This window comes from Colletotrichum gloeosporioides (assembly GCF_011800055.1).
Source record: "Colletotrichum gloeosporioides strain Lc1 chromosome Unknown consensus_48, whole genome shotgun sequence".
Classification (NCBI taxonomy): Eukaryota; Fungi; Ascomycota; class Sordariomycetes; order Glomerellales; family Glomerellaceae; genus Colletotrichum; species Colletotrichum gloeosporioides.
Window position 1 is genome coordinate 599669 of NW_025544693.1, and position 18457 is coordinate 618125.

At 58.3% G+C, this 18457-nt stretch overlaps 4 protein-coding genes across 4 annotated transcripts; 2 read left to right on the forward strand and 2 right to left on the reverse strand.

Moving 5' to 3' along the window:
* Nucleotides 1-4982: 4982 nt before the first annotated feature.
* GCG54_00004160 (uncharacterized protein) lies at nt 4983-7961 on the reverse strand (the record flags this gene model as incomplete). The annotated part of the gene is made up of 3 exons (XM_045404214.1): nt 4983-5543; nt 5719-7623; nt 7704-7961. The coding sequence occupies 3 exons, from the start codon at nt 7959-7961 to the stop codon at nt 4983-4985; spliced, it is 2724 nt and encodes a 907-aa protein (XP_045264049.1).
* Nucleotides 7962-10717: 2756 nt separating this feature from the next.
* On the forward strand, nt 10718-11245 carry GCG54_00004161 (V-type ATPase assembly factor pkr1; the record flags this gene model as incomplete). The annotated part of the gene is made up of 1 exon (XM_045404215.1): nt 10718-11245. One exon carries the CDS (start codon nt 10718-10720, stop codon nt 11243-11245), a length of 528 nt encoding a protein of 175 aa, XP_045264050.1.
* Nucleotides 11246-11679: 434 nt separating this feature from the next.
* GCG54_00004162 (General alpha-glucoside permease) lies at nt 11680-13850 on the reverse strand (the record flags this gene model as incomplete). The annotated part of the gene is made up of 5 exons (XM_045404216.1): nt 11680-12824; nt 12875-12946; nt 12996-13307; nt 13361-13386; nt 13447-13850. 5 exons carry the CDS (start codon nt 13848-13850, stop codon nt 11680-11682), a joined length of 1959 nt encoding a protein of 652 aa, XP_045264051.1.
* Nucleotides 13851-15907: 2057 nt separating this feature from the next.
* GCG54_00004163 (ATP phosphoribosyltransferase) lies at nt 15908-18449 on the forward strand (the record flags this gene model as incomplete). The annotated part of the gene is made up of 4 exons (XM_045404217.1): nt 15908-15980; nt 16033-16596; nt 16659-17002; nt 18042-18449. 4 exons carry the CDS (start codon nt 15908-15910, stop codon nt 18447-18449), a joined length of 1389 nt encoding a protein of 462 aa, XP_045264052.1.
* Between the last annotated feature and the right edge of the window lie 8 nt (nt 18450-18457).

Here is an 18457-nt window from a genome sequence, read left to right on the forward strand (position 1 = left end):
GCTCTCAAACGAACCAGTTGCATTCATGTTGCCGCGAGGGGAAAGGCTTCAGCTCGCTGCAGTGCACCCGAAATGAAGAAGCTGTGTGCAGAGCCGTCATCTGCACCTTGGACGTGGCTAAGAATTGTTACATTTAGTTGCCCTTCACGTTCGAAATACCGCGACCGTGCCGCCCCCCGACAGAGCAACAAACCTCACTATGCGTCGCAGCTCGGCCTCGGTCGCGCATGGCTAAGGCGGGCAGCAATACTGCTCATTGTCACACACAGACTGGCTAAAATGGACCCTCCGTGCAACCTCTCGCCGTTGTTTGGCGGGCGTGATATCAAATTTCCAAGACCGAGCCTGCCAATTGATGGTCCTGTCCACCCCGCAGAGATCGAACAGCCCACAATAGACTGGATCGTTCTGTCCGGCTGAGAAATGCAACGGTGCGACCCCTCCCGCCGCCTTTGATGAGGTTCGTTGTGCGCATGGATGATTTGGCTCATCGGGAGGATTCAACGTCTCGCCGCCGACGCTCTGCGGGGAACGTGACCAAGAGATGCCAGGGACACACACGCCCCCCTCCTGAAATAAACGGCGATCAAGCAAATCGGTGGAGGAGACCGACCGCTTCAAAAAGGCGCATTTAGCCCACGGCGATGCAGAAGCCCCTTACGATATCCCACACATGCGGGCGTACCAACAGACGTTTCTTGGGCGCATCTGATCCTCCATCTTCACCTGCAGCCTCTCTCGCTCTCCAAGACAGGAACAAGAGCCTCGGCTGTGAGGTCCTCACAAACTTTCCCTGTCAGCCACATTCGAATGGCTCTGAGCCAATTGTCAGCGAACGCTGATGAATCAAGTTAAATGGGGAACTCGGTCTCCCTACCGACTTGCCCATGCAGTAAGACGCGAAAGAACATTCCATGAGCCGTGGCAAGGTGAGACAGTCTCGAAAAAAAAGGTCCCATGGGCAGATTCGGCTTGCTTCGACGATTCGGATGACACACTTGCTGCTGGCACGGTTTTCACTCTCGCGGTCGGACTGGGATGATTTAACCCCGCGGCTGCTGGCTGCTGGCCGACTCGGCCCAGGCCCGCCGATGAAAGTCGGAGCAGATGGGCTGAAGGTTTTCGGACCTCGAACGTGACTTGAAAGATACGGCCGTCCGGGGAATTGGTAAGACGCACGGTTCGTAGGGCTAGACGATTCATGCGTCGTGGCTGATGACGGCCTGTTTACTGGCATGTCTCAACTAAGAAGGGGCGACGTCTGAGAGACTAGGGACGAAAATCCGATCTCGAAGCTCTGCGCCCCCAGTGGTTTGATACACCTCGTCGTCGTATTTCGGCCATGAAGCAGATGCTGGGACGAAAGACGACCCATGGAACGAGACGGACCACGACAACAGACGGACGGGTGTATGTGTGATGGGCACGTATGGCTTGTCTCGAGACACAAGTCAGCCTCGTGTGTCGGTCTACCGTCTCTCGCTCTTCTTCTCACCTCAGCCCAGTCCGACTTAGCCAACTCTCCCTCTGCTGTCCTTGACGTGGCTTGAGCGGGGATGCGGGCGATCCTCTCCAAAACTGTGGCTGAGGCTCCGGCGGCAACGAGGCGTGGCCGCACAGGGAGGCCGATCCCATGGGGCCACACGGACCAACCACCACATGTCGTCCGGACACTGGGGCATGACAGATTCTAGGCTACAGAATTACTTTTGTTTCTATTTTGAAAAAAGCACATCATCTCGATTGCAACTGTGCATGGTTCGGCCCTCTTTGGTTTCCTGTCGAGATCATGACCAGCGGCCGGCCAGAAAGGTGTCATCCGAACGGCCGTTTGTGGACTCTAGGGGGCCGGTATGGAGACTGAAAGATATTATTTACGAAGGATTTCAATGGAGAACGGGGCCCGGGCAGGGTACCGCAGAACAGAAAGGCGACTGCTGTCGGTGAGAAGGATGCCAGCACTACGCTGTCAGTTTCCATCTCCGACAAACTCCTGTCAAACGGATGTGGTCCGGACCAACGCCCCTCTTGATCCGGACTCTCGCGGCGGTTGCGCGCCGGATATCTCGTGTCATTGTAGGGCAGCTAATCCCCCGCCTGTCTGAAATGTGTGAAGGAATCACGGGGTAGGGGTGGCGGTGTTCAACGGCCGCAGAGAACATGTCATGAACCATGGCGGCATCCCGCTCAATTTCGACGAGATTGACTACCCTAGGATACCGCTGTGTTGTCTCCCATGAAGCGGCGGCGGCAACCCTTGGGGGAAGATTCTTCAACAGTTTGACGCCCTAGGAGACGATGTTCTAGCCCTCTTCGAGATTTCAAATACCGCATCCCATGGGATTTGGCACAGTCCGCCTGTTGCAAGGAACCTGGCTGGAAGACGGCCTTGCGTGTTCTCCTCGTCCCCGTCGGCCCCGACTTGGCCTGCCTCATTATCACGTATCCAAAGGTCCGCTTTAGCCGCTTCGTTGTCCATCACGAAGCATCACCATACGTGGCCCTCTACATCCGGACCTGCTGCTACCTGCCCGGTCCTGGGTTGACCCCTCTCATCAGCGACATCATTTCCCTACTTGGCAATCGACAACCCTCACCCCTCCCTGGCTGGCTGCAGCGACGATGTTCTCAACAAAGTCCTACCGTTGAAGGAAAACGACCTCAGTATAGCTTCCAGACCCCGGTGGCCAAATCTAACCCGCGTCATTAGCTCCCTGAGAGAGGGGAGCGGGTGATGGAGGGGTATCGTCTCCCATCACTCCCCCCATTCACGCCCCCAATACCGTTGTCTTGAGTCTTCCTGTCCTTGCTCTTCCCTACCCATGTCTGGCTGTCCTATCCCATCACGGCCCAGGCCTACCCTTCCCAGTGCGAGAGGCAAGGATCGAGATCCTCCCGTCCAACTCCTTTCCCTCGTTCTGGGTTTGAATTTTCCCTTGCCTGCGTGCTTCTACCCTGTTCCCCCCCTTCTCCTGCTCCTGCGGCGGCAGGAAGAAGGGCCGTCAAGCTCAGGCCATTCACGGCCTCTTCCTGGGGTTTCCGTACCTGTACCTGTGACGGGGTGGCTGTACCCTCTACCTTGGCCGCCCCTTCGCCTTGTTCTTCCTCCAGGCTTCCTCCCTTGTCCCCGGTCCTGCCCTGCCGCTTGCTCGACCTGTCGGGCCCGAAGGAGACGTCGAAGCTGTATGCGGAAATGAGAGGCAAGCGCGGAGATGCGCGCTGCAGGCTTCTTTACTGTGTCTAATCAACTCCATTGCTGCGGTCTGCGGCTGCGGCTGCTACAGCTGATCATGCTGCTGCGGACTGAGCCGTTTGCTGCGCGATGCTCATTTGCTTTGCTTCTTGGTATGCAGTCATGTCTGCCTGCTGGTCTCCCCCTTCCCACCCTTTGCATAGTATCACCCGGGCTCCTCCGCGGGATATCTCGCGTCGAGGTAGGCCCGAGTGGGAGAAGCAGCAGCAGCCACCGCCATCGCCAAGGATGTACTGAGCATGCGGCAGGAACCTGCAGCATACATGGTGCACATTCTCTAGGCATATGTTGGTTCCTACAACCGACGGCCGGCAAGGCAAGATAGATAGCTTCTGCTACGAGAGGAAGGTAAAAAAGAATTGAAGAAGCGTATTCGTAGAGGGAAAAGGGGGAGGAGGGGTGCGAGAGCATGCTGCTGAAGGCAGGCAAGTTCCGGCCAAACCACCTTTTGCAGTCTGTACACACACCTCTCTCTCTCTCTGTCTCTCTCTCTTCCCGTTCCGTCAGGCCACTTGGGATGATGTACTCCAACTTGAATCCTCCATGATGTTTTGCCGCCGCCGGTGGCCACCGTCCGCTTCCCCGGCATGAGGAAGGGGAGTGGCAGCCATGTTGGTAGAACAAGAAACAAAGGATCGCAACGAGCAGAAAAATGTAATGCCATCACGTCCCAACCAACATACGCGCTCAGTCAAGCAAAAATCGGTGTTGGAGGAAGAAACCACAAACTCGCATGACACTCCACACTTCCCCATCCATCCTGCACATGCCGCTGCCTTTGCCGCCGCCGCCGCCACCAACACCACCCGAACGGGACACACTCGCGCTCATACACATTGCCAGAAAGCAAAGAGCTTCTTTTGGGTTGTTCCTTCCCATCTTCCCCATCTCCTATCCTCCCCTTTGGAGCAGTCGAGACGAAACGGAACTAGAGCATGCAGATGCAGGTCTATCTATCGCATTAGGAAAAGGGCGCAATTCTTGTTTTTTCGTTCTCCTTAGGGTTATCGGCAAGGCAAGACAAGATCTGGGAAAACCAAAAGCAGGAAGGGGAAAGCAAAAGAGGGTGTCCTGCAGCAGCATCAGCAGCGGCGGCCAGCATCAGAAGGCAGCACCAACAGCAGCAGACAATATAGACTTTTTGAGCAAGATAGCGGATCTTGCTCGATGTGGGATTCGTGAAACCTAACGGTTCAGCTTTGATCGAAAACGGCATGCGCTTGTGCACTCCAGACATACCTTATCGCCAGGTCTGGAATATCATGGTTCAGGGGTGAATGAACTCAATGACCGCTGCTTCCCATGTCGATAGACACTCCGGGTGCCATAGCTCCTCATCCGCGCCGGACGCCCAGAGTTGGGGGAACGGGGACAAGCTGGAGGGGTAGCTGTCACAAGCTTCACTACGGCGACGACGACTGCTATCTCATGCAGACGGAGTGAGAAAAAGGCTCGTGAAAGGTCTCTTTTCGATGTATTCAACCACTACCAGGGGGGATATCAATTAACGGAAAACGAAAAATGGAAAGAGCTGGCCCTAATAGAGAAGGAGTAGCAATCCAAATAGCAAGAGACATGCTTTGCGTCTGGTATTCCCGTCTGGCTTTTTTCTTCCGCATATGCCGCTGTCGCTGTATGCAGACCCCTAATGCTCCTTTCTCCGCGCACGCGCGCGTGCGTGCTCTCACTCATCCGCCCGGCCACCATCTTCTTTTCTTGTCTTCTGTCCTCACAATCTGCCGTGGCGAGCCTTGAAAATCGCCACCTTGTCGTCGTAAAATAGAATTTCGCGGAGTCGGAGGCGAGGCCGCGAGGGGCCGAAAACCGCGTCGCGCAGAGATTCGTCGTCCGAGTCCTGGGCCGCAGATACCTCCGACTGTGTATCGTCCGCGTCCACTGCGCTTGCTGGGGTATCTTCGTCGTCGTCGTCTTCCTCTTCCGAGGTTTCTTCATCCATCTGACTGGCCGTCTCCTCGTCCGTGCCAGCATTGTCGTCTTCGTCATCCTCGTCATCGACACCGGAGTCGTGTGCCATGACGCCGTGGTGGTCGACCGTGACACTGGCAATCGAGCCGCCACTCTCCTCCGCCGGCTTGCTCTCCAAGATCTCAAAGCACTTTGTTGAAATGCCGACATAACACAGCTGAATCTCGGGGCGTAAGGTTATGATGTCCACCATCTGCAAAGCCAATTCTCTTGGCTCAAAATTGCCGACTATGTGCTCAGCGACGTGCTGAAGATTCAGCGATCGCAAATGCGGAACGTTGGGCAAACGTTGAAGGAATGTGTGCTGTGACAAGACCATGGGTTAGCTTTGGTCTATTTTTGCAGGTATGAGGTGGCAGAGGTTATCGTGTCACAGTAATCGAGGACGTCATGAGTATTTCAGCTCACAAGCCGGAAACCTGCAGAGCGAATTTCACATGCCACAGATAACACACACAGAAAAAAAAAAAGTCACTTACCCAGTCTTTGTAGTGCAACGATATGGCGAGTTCCCTGAGGTGTGACATCCGTCCACTCGTCATGTACAGCAACATGTCCGTCGACAACACCCAGTTGCGCCAACGAGAGTTGTCCGCTGGTACGTTGCCGTTCTTCCGATCCGAGCTGTCCAGTAGAACCTTTTGCAGACTTGACCGATGTTTCTTAATGACCCCCTTGAAAACCTGCTCAATGGTCGCAGGCTGAAGCCCTACCCGTCGACGATCCTGCAAAAACAGCACCTCCAAACTGTTGGGCGCCAGGGTGTCCCTCAGGAAGCTGACCAGGGCACTTGAGACGGTGTCCGTATGGATGCTCTTGAGGCAGAGGTGATACTCTACGGGCTGCTTGCTCGCGTTCGCCGCATGTGATCCGAGCCTCGATGCAGGCGCTGGTGCGAACTGCCGCCGCAGGCCCTTCCAGAGGTGCTCGCTCTGCACGCAATCCAGGATGGTGATGTTGGTCAAGACCGTCCAGTCAAACGCTTGAATGCACACCTGGATCGAGAGATTGACGCGCTCGAGTTCAAGGGTGCGCAACTTGAGTTTGCCTTCCAGCCTCTTTCGCGGAGCCCGCGGGGATGCGTATGAATGCTCGTTACCGACGAGAGTGTTCTGCTGCTCGTCGGACGGACGATCCTCCACGGAAGCGCCGTGGTCTTGCTCGGGGTAGGTGACCGCGTCCTCTGCAGTCTGGTCCACGAGCTGATCCTCCGAACCAACCTCAGTGGCCTCGTCTGCGGGTGCGGCGTCCTGGCCGGCGTCCACGCCGGCATGCTCGTTCGCGTCCAAGGCCGGCAAGGTCTCGGTATCGTCTGCGTCCGCACTCGCGTCGTTTGACGGCTGCGTCGCCGGGGCGGATAATAATGGCGCCTTTCCCCTCGACCTCGAGCTTGCCTTCCGGCGAATGTCGTAGACGCGACCGACGAGCACGCCCAGGACGCCGCCCAGTCGCTTGTCTCCAATGGAGCTCTCGCCAGGCCATCTGGCTTCCCGATCGATCTGGTGCAGGTCGGGACCGTCCCACGGCTGGGCAAAGTCCTTGTTCACGGCCTTTTGCGAGATACCGACGCGCAGTTCCTGCAGACGGTCTTTGGATCTCTCAATCACCATGGCCATCTCATCCAGGTAGGCAAGCTCGTCAATGTCCAACACGGTCAGGCTCTTGAGCGGAGGCAAGACGCAGAAGGTGGGAAACTCGACCCGTGTCTCGGCATACGGCAGCGCAGGCCGGGCGCGGGGCACGCCGGGCCCGGTGATCAGGTAGCCGATGGCGGTGGCGTTGTTGTTGGCGGACGTCGCCGGATGCGGAGGAGCCGGACTCGAAGACGTTGACGATGTCGTCCCCTCGTAGTTGTCGTGCCACCTCACCCAGACCTTTTCCAGCTTCGATTCGCCGTCTGGGCTGTGCTCCGGGATAGACGCCAGTGCCATGAAGATGTCGGACAGGACTCCGGTGGGCATGTCCCAGACAAACGCCTCCAGGTTGACCATCTTCTCGACGGCCAGCGCCACCAAGGTGCCCAGCATCTTGCCGCTCTCCTTGGAGATCATGTACTCCGCCACCCAGTCGGTAGGGCCGTTGCCCAGCGAGAACTTCCTAGTGTACTTAGCGTAGTCGTTCTTCGGTCTCCGCTTGAACGGAACAGGGCTCGCCATGTTGTACGTGGGCTCGAGCATCTTGCGCGTTCGATGGGCGAACGAGCTGCCGAGGCAGATCGTGGACAGGCCGTACGTGAGGGCATCGACGCTCTTGCTGTCGGACGTGTTCATCTGGGTGGCATCGGGCCAGACGATGTCAAATCTCGAGTAGATGTGGGGGATCGCGAGGTTGTGGAGGTTCGAGTTCGTCAGGGCGAGAGACGTGAGGTCGTTCGTGTGGGTGATCTACAAGCGCAAGAGTCAGCGGGAGGGCGAGGCAACAGCGATCCATCGGGACTTGCCTCCTTAATGATCAGCCGCAAGACGTCCACCGGCAGCTCGAGCAGGGTGAGCTTCTTGCCCGACGACTTGGTCGATGTGACGGCGTCCCACTCCTTGTCCTTGCCCTTCATGAGCTTGCGCATGATGGCGGAGGGATCCTCTCCGGCGTCGGTGTCGTCATCGTCAACCACAGTCGCATGGTTCCCGTACGTGCCGTCGTGGATGGGAACGACGTGCTGGTTCGGATGCGACTGGGCGAATTGATGGGTGGTAGCGTCGGTTGTTTGCAGGGCTGGAGCCATGGTGAGGAGGGCTCAGCGCATTCTTGTCGAGGTCCAGCTAGGTCGGTGGTCGGGAGAGATGGCCTCTCAGGTGCGACGGTTGATGAAAGCACAGGACGGGTGGAAATATGCTGCGACGACGAGGACTGCAAGATCGTGATCGTGTGTGTCGGGAGGGGAGGGCGCGTCTGAGGTTTTGAAGCTGGCGCCGGGTCAAAGAGCGCGCGGTAGAGGCAATCCGGGGAAGGACGGCCGTCAAAGAAGGCAGGAGGGATACCCTTTGTCGACGGTTCAGTTTGTATCGAGCGACAGCAGTGGTGAATCCGAGCCAATCATGTCCCGACCATGGACAGGTTCAGGGATCGTGGTGATGTTGCGGCTCTTCGGTGAGGAGGAGGCGGCGGTGGTGGTGCGTTGGCTGGTCGGGCGTTGTCGATGGTTCGCCGGCCAGTTCCTGTCCAGCCTTGCTCCGCGCTAAGGTGACGACGGTCTGGTTGCTTTCTTTCCCCCAGATATTACTGTGTGTACGTACCGCCCGAAGCCGACCACTCCCAAGATAATGACCAAAAAGAAACAGTTGAGGTGTGCACGGGAGGGGGGGGAAACGCCTCCAAAATTCAGGTGAGCAACTTTGAATGGTGAGGCAAAGCGAGCGGCAGTCCAGCGGCCAAGCAGGTTCGTCCGTCAGGTCAGGACCGGGAAGGCGCTGGCTGCGCTGCGGTAGGTATTGCGACTGCGGTGCACTGTGACGGCGGTAGGGGACCCATTCGCCGCAGAGACCCACCGGTACCCCAGAAATGATTCAGCCAGTAGTGTTTGACGCCAATAGGGACGGACACCTGACAAAGTACCGCCTTTGGTCCCGTCGGCGCCGGGGACAGTGGAGGAGCTCCAGCTTCGTTTGAGGTCCAGTGGCCACCGGCCAAGTGGGCTGCCCAAATGGCAGTTCTCTGCCTCACACAGACAGGCCTGCCACGCGTGCCACGATCCAGGTAGATTAAGCGCACCTGCAAAACGTCCAAAAATCCCGAACGGGGTGGAGGGACACGGCATTCACAGCCTCTGGGTCGACAATCTGATGTGAAGTTTGCGCCGATTGGGAAGAAACGATAACGACAGCCTGCGGGTTGATTCGCCTCCAGTGGTCCGCCTGCATCCTCAGTACCAACATCAACCCTTTCCTTGGATGCTTGTCTCGACCACGGAGCAAGGTTAAAGACACAGCACGGCGCCTTATTCAATCTGGGCCATTTCAGCTCCGAACAAACCCAACTCACCTACCCCAGCCCAGCCCTGCTCGGGTGGTTCAGCTCAGCTCAATCTCGCGCTGGCTGCAGTTCTCTACGATCCGCCCTGACGTCCCCGTGTCCGAGAGTCCTCATCGATGTGCCGCTGCGCACAATGGGAATTAAGCTTTCTACAAGATCTGCGCGCCATCGATCTTCAGTTGACATCCGGGGGCCGTCACCTGTCTGAGCTCCAAGAGCTGCCTCCCTCCGTGTTTCCGCTGTCCATCTTGCAGAAGCCACGTCCAGGGAGGGGAGTCAGGGCGCAGGTGCCTGCAATTGGAACCGCTTATCCGGGAGGGCTATCGCCGACGAGGTGCCTCGGGGGCGTCGCGGCGGTCAGTTGTGCATTTAATGGACCTGCAAGGTGCGACGGACAAGAAGCAGGACTGACGACGGACTTTCGAGCAGACGGGAGACGGGGCAATTAAAAACAGAATACCACGACAAACCAAAACCCGACGTCGTGTCAACGGTTGCCGGCTTACACGGCCAAATCTGGTCAGCAGGGCCGTCGCCTCGGATCGGCTCAACTAAGGCATTGTGTACGAGAGGTCACGACCCCACGAAAAGGGCCGCGACGGTGACGTTTTACGGCCATGGAGGGGTCATTCCGACGCGGGATGCCCTGCGACGCAGACTGACTGGCTTGGCTCCTTTGCCGCACGTATTACCGTGATGAGCCGCGCCGTCTGAAGTGTTTGCGGTGTGCTTGTGAATGATGGCTGCTGGTATGCTAGGCATCCATATGACACCAAGGCAGTTGCTGGTGTTGACGCATCTATCCCGGTTCCGAACTGTCCTTCTGAAGCTCAGCATCGCGAGGCCACGGTCACCTCTTTGCAAATGCCACTTGTGGACTCCACTCGAGGCAACGGTGTCCTTCCAGTTGACTGCAGATGTCCTGCGCGATGCTCCATTCGCTGGGCCGTAAACACCGTGTCTCCCATGAATTGTTGTTGTCGCTGTCCTCCCATCGAAAACGCGGATACTTTAAGTCGCTGTTCCCCGCCATGGCCCGCGTTATCTAAAAAGTACCCTCCCGTCCTCAAGACCACACCGGACCCCTCTCCTGCACACCACATCAGCTACCTTCCACCACCACCACCACCACCACCACCACCACCACCACCACGACCACGCTACCAGCCGCCTCCCCCAGCTGTTGCGCGCATACTCGTCCGGAAAAAAAGCACTATTTATTATGCGCTCTTACCGCCTCGACTCTCCAGTCTGACTACAGCCGTAAACAACAACACTTCATCACGTCGCGGCGAAAGAAGCTCGCACCAGTGTTACATCCACCACCCAACGTCCCGACGCCCCGCAGTTGAGCCCCGTGCATCAACCATCGTCATCACAGCCCAACGGAGCCGACTCCTCCAGCCCCCAAACCTACTGCATCCATCCCCAACCCGAGCGGTCTACCCGACGACACCGCGCCGACGCTTCCTGAAAACTACCAGCCCATCGACGAACACAACCGCAACCATGGCCGACTTCGTAGTCAAGCTCTGGGAGTCAATCTTCACCCCCGGCCCGACGCCCACGCTCCTGGTCGCTACCAACGCCACCTTCGCCGCCCTCCAGGTCCTCCTCCTCCTGCTCTTCGTGGGCACGTATAGCATACACTTCGTCATCCTCTCCTTCATCTCCGGCGGCCTGTGGTACAGCATAAACTGGTTCGCCCGCGAGATCGCCCTCAACAACGAGCAGCAGGATATCAAGAAGGCGCTTGGGGCCGACACCGCCGCGCCCGCCGCCACGGACGATAGCGACACCGAGGTCGAGGGCGCGGCGTCCAGCCGCAAGAGGAGGGTCGCCAGGTCTCGCGTCGCCGGCAGCAGCAGCCAGGTCGAGACGGAGGAGCAGAGGCAGGAGGCGGAGCTGAACCGCAGGGTTGCTGCCGCTACGGAGTCGAGTGTCGAGAGCACCAATGCCGACGGCACGCAGTCGAGCGTGAGCACCGAGGACGAGTGGGAGAAGGTGTCAGAGGCCGAGAACGAGAAGGACAAATGAGGGGCGAGGCGGAGGACCACATTTACGACGCGCTTAAATCCCGTCTAGCGATGCGATGCGATTCTATTATGACGACAGGGAGTTACGCATCGGCGCGATGAGACACTCGAGATACCCATGGGCAGCGTCGATATGATGGGCTTGGAGAGGCACCACGTAGCGAAACAGACTTGTACATATCGTTCTCGCAGCATGCTCCGCAGGGGGCAGCTCAGTACAAACATTTGACACATAAGCATGCTGATGGGGAAGTGTTGCATTCAAAGACGCTCTTTACGTCCAGCAGGTCTCAAAAACATGTTCATCCCAAACTCCTAGATTGACCAAACCCTCTCATCTCAGGCAATTGCTACAACAAGACAGTGCCGTCTTCCGAAACGCCGTCCCATGCCCGTGCTAGTTTTACAAGATCAAGTACCTCAGCCGATACCAGCTCAAAGATGCTTCAGCTTTCGTGTGGCGAAAGCAGCAACGATGGCACACATGGCACCGATGAAAAGACAGACGGCGATGGCGTTCGGGCCGTCCGTGTTGTGGTGCTCCTCCTCCGGCGCGTCCGACAGCTCGGGGCTCTTGCCTGGTTCGAGGATCGAAAAGACAATGGAGCTGATGAAGGTGCCGATGAACTGCGGCAGCGTCGTGTAGATGTTGAGGATGCCAAAATAGATGCCCGAGAGCTCGCCGGTCGACGAGGACGGTTGCGTGTTCTCGTCCGGCCCGTGTTCAAGGTGCAGAGGCTGGTCCTGGCCGAGCGTCGGCAGCTCAATGTTGGAGGCATCCGACAGGCGGCGGTATGCCGCGCCGCCGCCGCCGCCTCCTCCTCCGCTCAGCTTGTTGACTTCAACGCCGAGGAACGCCGACGGCGCCCACATGGCAATCGTCCAGGAGAAACCGCAGGCGGCAACGAGGAACGTCGCGAACCGGAAGCTGGTGGCGAAGGGCGCCAGGGACATGGCGGCGGCGAACATGAGGTGTCCAAAGATCCAGGCCGTCATGAGGTCGGGCTTCTTCTTGCTAAACTTCTCCAGGAATGGAGCAATGGCCCGGGGCGGCCGCGCCGTAAAGTTGTCGTCATCCGGCGATTTGACGATGAGAGGCAGCAGCCAGGCGCCGATGAAGGTGATGGTTGAGTAGATGACCAAAGCCATGCTGCCGATGCGACCGATGTCTCCCAGCGCATCCTTGGAATCCTTGCCATCCGCCGCGGCGTCGTAGCGGAAGTAGGTCTCGCCGACCCACGTGGTGCTGTAGAAGAGGAATGGAAACCAGCCGATCCAGGACCAGAACTGGGCCCAGCAGATGGCCTGGATTCTGGGCGGCAGATGAAGCAGCGTCGACCAGATCTGGCGGAACACTTTGAACTTTCCGGTGGCCTGGCGCGGGTCTTGTCTCGTCGACACGAGGACTCTCTCCGTCACGGCCCAGCATGTGACTGCTGACGAGAAGAGCATCATGAAGGTGGCAATCACCGTGAGAATCTGAAACTGCGAATCGCCCAGCCATGTGCCAAAGATGCCAACCAGGTCTACGGCTCCTGCAATGTAGCCCAGCATGTGCCCAATGGCGGACATCCTGCTGGCTGTGCAACTTGTTAGTGAGCAACTACGAATCCGCCCGAGGTTCACTTACACCAAGCAGCGCCGGTCTGCTGCTTCTCGATCGGCAGCGTGTCGACGATCAAGCTTCTTGCGCAAGACATGACTGGCAAGGGTTAGCTGGAATCACGCGACATTGGGGAGGCTGATCCTACCGGCATTGATGGCAAAATCCACAACGTAGATTGCCAGCACCGCCAGGATGATGGTAAATATGCGGGCAGTCTCCTTCTCCGAGATGAACATTCCCACAATCTCCTTGGTGAAGCCCAATATCGCGAGGGCAAACGCCGTGATGATCGAGCCCAGCACTATGAAAGGACGTCGCCTGCCCCATTTCGACTTGGACTCGTCCGCAATTGCCCCGACAATGGGCTGCACCACCAGGCCAGACAGAGGACCTGCGACCCAGACCAGCGAAGTGTTACTCTTCGACAGGCCGAGGTTGAGGAGGTATGGTGTGCAGTCTAACAACCGAGTTAGCCAAACGATGGCGCGCACAATTGGCGCGGCGACGTACAGGTCATTTCAATTCCCCATGTGAAGCTGCGTTGCGGCAGAAATTAGTCAAGTGAGCCCAAACGGCAACGACCAAGTGCAACATACGTGATGCCAAGGGTGTTGAACGTGAGAAGAATCATGCGCATGGCCTCGGAGCTCCCCCTGATGGAGGGCTGCCCCGCCCAGCTCGACATCTCGGCGGGATCCTGCTCTAACACGAGAGCGTCGTCTTCGGCGTTGTCGCTATCGTCGTCTTCGTCGTCTGAATCTGCTCGTTCGCCTGCTCCGCGAGAACCGGGTACTCTTCTAGGCTCCTCTCTATGTGCTTGGGGTGGTTTCCGCAGCTTCGACAGGTCATCAAGCTGGAGAGGGCTGCTCCTGTCGTCGTCGAAGCTGGAGGATGATCGCGAGGGTGTTCGAATGGGCGTGGATTTGCCGCCCGAATCGTCCGAGGGTGGGTGGAGAGTGGAATCGTGCGACAGCGTCGTAGAGGACGACGTCTGGTCCATTTGAAGATCCGGGGAGGATGGGGGAGAGGCCAGGTGGACCAGCGATTTTAAAGTAAATCCCGGGGGGCGTCGCGGCCGCTGCGGATGTCAGGACCGGACGGCGGCGCGCGCGTCATGCCCGCAGCTCACAGTGTCTGGCCAGGGATGTTTCTGGTCCTCTGAATGCGAGGTGCAGCAACAGGTGCAGGCCAAGGGACCAAGGGAGGGGTGGTGAGAGAGCTGAGGAAGCTCTGGTGGGCCGGGCGATAAAAGTAATATGGGGACGGATGCGCGCTGCAGCGTATTGCACGGGGGAGATTTGACCGGGCGTCGTGGAAGCACGCGAAAGGGAGATGTGCGATACGAGAGATTGGGGTCTGCTTAAAGTGGCCGGTGAGATGGAGCAGACGGGAGCACACACTCTGGCGGCTGCGGGCGGTTGGGATAAAGTATGTAATGATTAGGTACCGGACGTCGGGGATAGGGGCGGCGCATTTGATACACGGACGGACCAGGACGAGAAGAGAGCATGACGGTGCGGATGGGGTCATCAGCTCCAGCTACCTGCAACAAGTAGGCGGGATGCGTGGCTTGATGAGAGATACTGCGACATTCGTGAAAACTTACTGGACACAACGAGGATGCGAGGGAGCACAGAATGCTGCCGTGCGTGGATAACAAGAGTCCAGACGGCACGAGTAGTGTCTCGTCTAAGTGGCCTGGTGGAAGGTGTCTCCCTACCTGGCCTGTCGCCGTGCCTCGTCTCCCTGTCGTTTGTTTCCCCGGGCGAGTTGCTGTTGGAAATGGAAGCCAGGTGGAAGGCGACGGGCTTCTGGTGCTGAAGCTCTGACCAGGGCGGACAGAGGAAGACACCGAGTCGTCGGCATGTCCAATCAACTGGATCTTGTTCCTGGTCGCTAATATGCATCTAATTAACGCGTGAACCTACGTCCATCTCTCGGCGCTCCAGCATTGCAACGTGTTCTGGTTGAAATATCCCTTGCATTGAACCTTAACAGGTGAGTTGTCGAGCCGTGGTTGTGACAGAGACAGAGGCACTCGAGACCCTTGATCGTCGGCCTGGAGAGGAGTGCTGCTGTCCAGGGCCAGGCGTTGGGACGCGTGAACTGGGACGTTGCTGAATTGCTTGTCTCTGTCTGAGTTGAATTGGGTTGGTCTCGTCTACTTTGGATTGCACTACTTCTGCCGGTTGAAGAGGAGGACTGTCCATCTCCGGTTGACGACTACCGCAAAGTCAATGGCCTTGACACCACCAACACCAAGGCTGTTCCTATCGACAACCCCGAGGAATACCGTCGTTGAAGATGGCATTCTCTCAATTGCACTGCGCTCCACAATTGCGGCCCTCCACCTCACGAATAGGGCAATGCCGCGCAGGACATGCGTCACTTCATGCTTCCACCGGTGCAGCCCCTCCAGCGTCCGGCATCTGCCGCCGCAGACGTCCAGGACTGCCCCGCGTTCAACGGCGTGCCCCGCCATCCCGTCGCACCTCTGCGATTTTTTTCGTCTCTGCGGCCACTCGAGCTCCGACATAGGCCAACGTGGTGAACGCTAGCGCTGCTGCACCGCGGCACACTAACCAGCCAAACGGCCCAGCCCACACAAAATTTCCGCGTCGTCTGGCTTCAGTGCCTCCGTTTTGACTCACCGCAGAACCACCCCGCCGGACACCTTCCGCGACGAACGAGAGACGACGGAAAGAGAATACAAAGTCGCGCAGAGCCAGCCGGGCCATCTCATCTTCACCTCGACACCTTCGGCCCTGGCCAATTGACTCGGCAATCGCTCCAACTTAACCTTCCCAACCCCCGCCGTCCCTTGTGCAACCCGGCTGCCGCTCTCGCTGCTGCAGAAATCTTGTCGCATCATTGGATTTGCTGCGACGCTGTGCTCCATCCCTGCGCGCCCGACGTTCTCGCCCAATCCACGAGCCCATAACGACATCGAGGGCAAACATACCCCCACGTCTCCACGGCATTGTAGAGCGTATATACCTAGCCCGTCATGGATCTGGTCAACCAGTTGGTCTTACCCCTCCCCAAGCCAAAAGCATCATGGCCCAGTTCAAGGAGAAGCTGATCGCGAAGGAAAGCCTAGAGGGTCGCCTGTTGTTCGCCGTGCCCAAGAGTGAGTCAGCCGCGTCTGCCATGAATCCATGCGCTGACAATGCCATCCGCAGAGGGCCGCCTCAACTCGGCCACCCTGGACCTGCTTGAGGGAGCCGACATCAAGTTCCGCCGCGAGAGCCGTCTCGACATTGCCCTCGTCAAGAACCTCCCCATCGCCCTCATCTTCCTGCCTGCCGCCGATATCCCGACGTTTGTTGGCGAGGGCCGCGTCGACCTTGGAATCACGGGCTGGGACCAGGTCAGGGAGCACGATGCCGGCATCATTGCCCACAACAAGTCGAGGAGGGCTTCCGTCGACCTCAATGATGGCGAGCTGAAGCCCACCGGTGGCTGCGAGATGGTCATGGAGCTCGGCTTCGGTGCCTGCAAGCTCCAGGTCCAGGTCCCCGAGAAGGGAGCCTACGCCACAACGCAGGACTTGGTCGGCAAGACCATCGGCACCAGCTTCGTCAACCTGGCCGAGGAGCACTTTGCCAAGCTCGAGCTGGGCGTCGACGCCGACGGCAACAGCAACACGTCGCCCAGGAAGCTGCGCACCAAGATCATTGAGCTCAGCGGAAGTGTCGAGGCCGCCTGCGCGCTGGGTGTCGCTGACGGCATCGTCGATCTCGTTGGTGGGTGGTGCCCGTTTTGTCTGTGAAGCTGTTTGTGAAAATGGGGGCTGACCGTATCGCAGAGTCTGGCGAGACCATGAGGGCCGCCGGCCTCAAGGCCATCGACACCGTCGTCGACTCGCAGTCCGTCCTGATCAAGTCCCGCAACCCCTCCAACGTCGAGCTCGTCGAGCTCATCGCCGCTCGCATCCGCGGTGTCATCACCGCTCAGAGGTTTGTCCTGTGCCAGTACAACATCGAGAGGTCACGCCTCGGCGAGGCGAAGCAGATCACCCCCGGCAAGCGGGCGCCGACCATCACGACGCTGGACGAGGAGGGCTGGGTTGCCGTCAGCTCCATGGTGGAGAAGAAGAAGATTGCTCTGGTGATGGACGACCTGACCCGCGTTGGCGCCCAGGACATTTTGGTGCTTGATATCCACAACACTCGATAGACCTGAAAACCACTTAGACGACGACCACAGATACCTTTGTAATACACGTAAGGGCGGATCAGACATTTGTCTTGGAAAGCAAGGGCGAGCTGTCAAAACGTGTGAAGTGAAGCTGTAGATGGTGAAACGCACGCTGATCACCGACGCAATTGTCGCAGTTGTGGCTGTGGACGATGGTGTGCCGCAGTCGAGCGCCGGCCGGTTGCTTGCGCCGCTAGCGTCGCGTTTCCGAGGCTCTGCACCTCAGCCCTGTCGACGTGCGAGGCCCGACGCACTGAGCCCCTGGTCAACGGGGAAGCTTTGCGTTCACAGCCTGCGCGAATCGGCCCTCCATCGAAGCTTTACGTAGGCGACGGGCAGCCCTGTGTCGCGTCGAGTGCTGGTGTCGATTGGACCTCTCCTGCTGATCCCCAACACGCAAAGTGCGCCAAGTGGGGCCAACTCCGTCACTCCCGTGTCCCGGCCGCAGTGCACGCGCCAAACAGGGCGTATCGAAGGCGAACCCGACGGTAGAAGGATATGGGCTATTACCGTCAGGGAACTAACAGAAAAAGGGTGAAGCGAAAGCGAACGAGCGGCAGGCGGGAAAGCGGGCGGTGACCAGGTGGCCGCGCCGAAGGACCCGCCCGGACTGGCTTTGATCGACTGTAAGCTCCAAAATATTTAACTGTATTCCTGCCTCCGCACGCCGCCGTCCCGTCGCCACCGACGTCTTTTGCTTCTCCCCCGACTCTCAGGTACCACGAACCCTGGCTGCTGCGGGCGAGCTATTGCGGTTTATCGGAAGCAGCTCGCATTGAGAGCTTAATATCGTCGAAATGCGAAGGAATCAGTCTGCGGAAAGTGTGTCGAGCACCCGGTCCAACGGCGGGATTATGTCGTCATCAGCAACAGCCACGAAAGTCACTGCCACGAGGAGCGGCAGCGATGCCGGCACCATGCAGCAGTCGACCATCTACAAGGTTGGTCCCAACTTGACGATCCATAAGAATTGGAACTGACACTCCCGCAGGGTGTCATGACACCCATCATCTTCGTCTCGTTCCTCCTCTCCCTAGTGTGGGTCGACCTGAAGTACACACTGAGGAGATCCCGGGATCGCGGCCACCACCACGGCGGCGGCTGGATGCCCAGCTGGCTACACGGCATCGTGTACCGTCGCTCACCGTACACGTACATGCAGAAGGAATCCACAACGCCAAGTCCCAGCCCCAGATCAAGTCCCAGGGAGGAGCCGGGCGAGTTCTACTACCACAGCAAGCAGAAGAAGCTGATGCGCATGGAGATGGACGACGCGTTCGAGGTCCGAGGGCAGGTTCTCGTGGTCGTGGGGGCGGCTTCTCTGGCGACGCTCTGGGGGTTCTGGGTGTTGACGAGCTGGGTCTGGAGGAGCGTGTCACTACGGGGTCTTGTCTTTTGATGCGGATG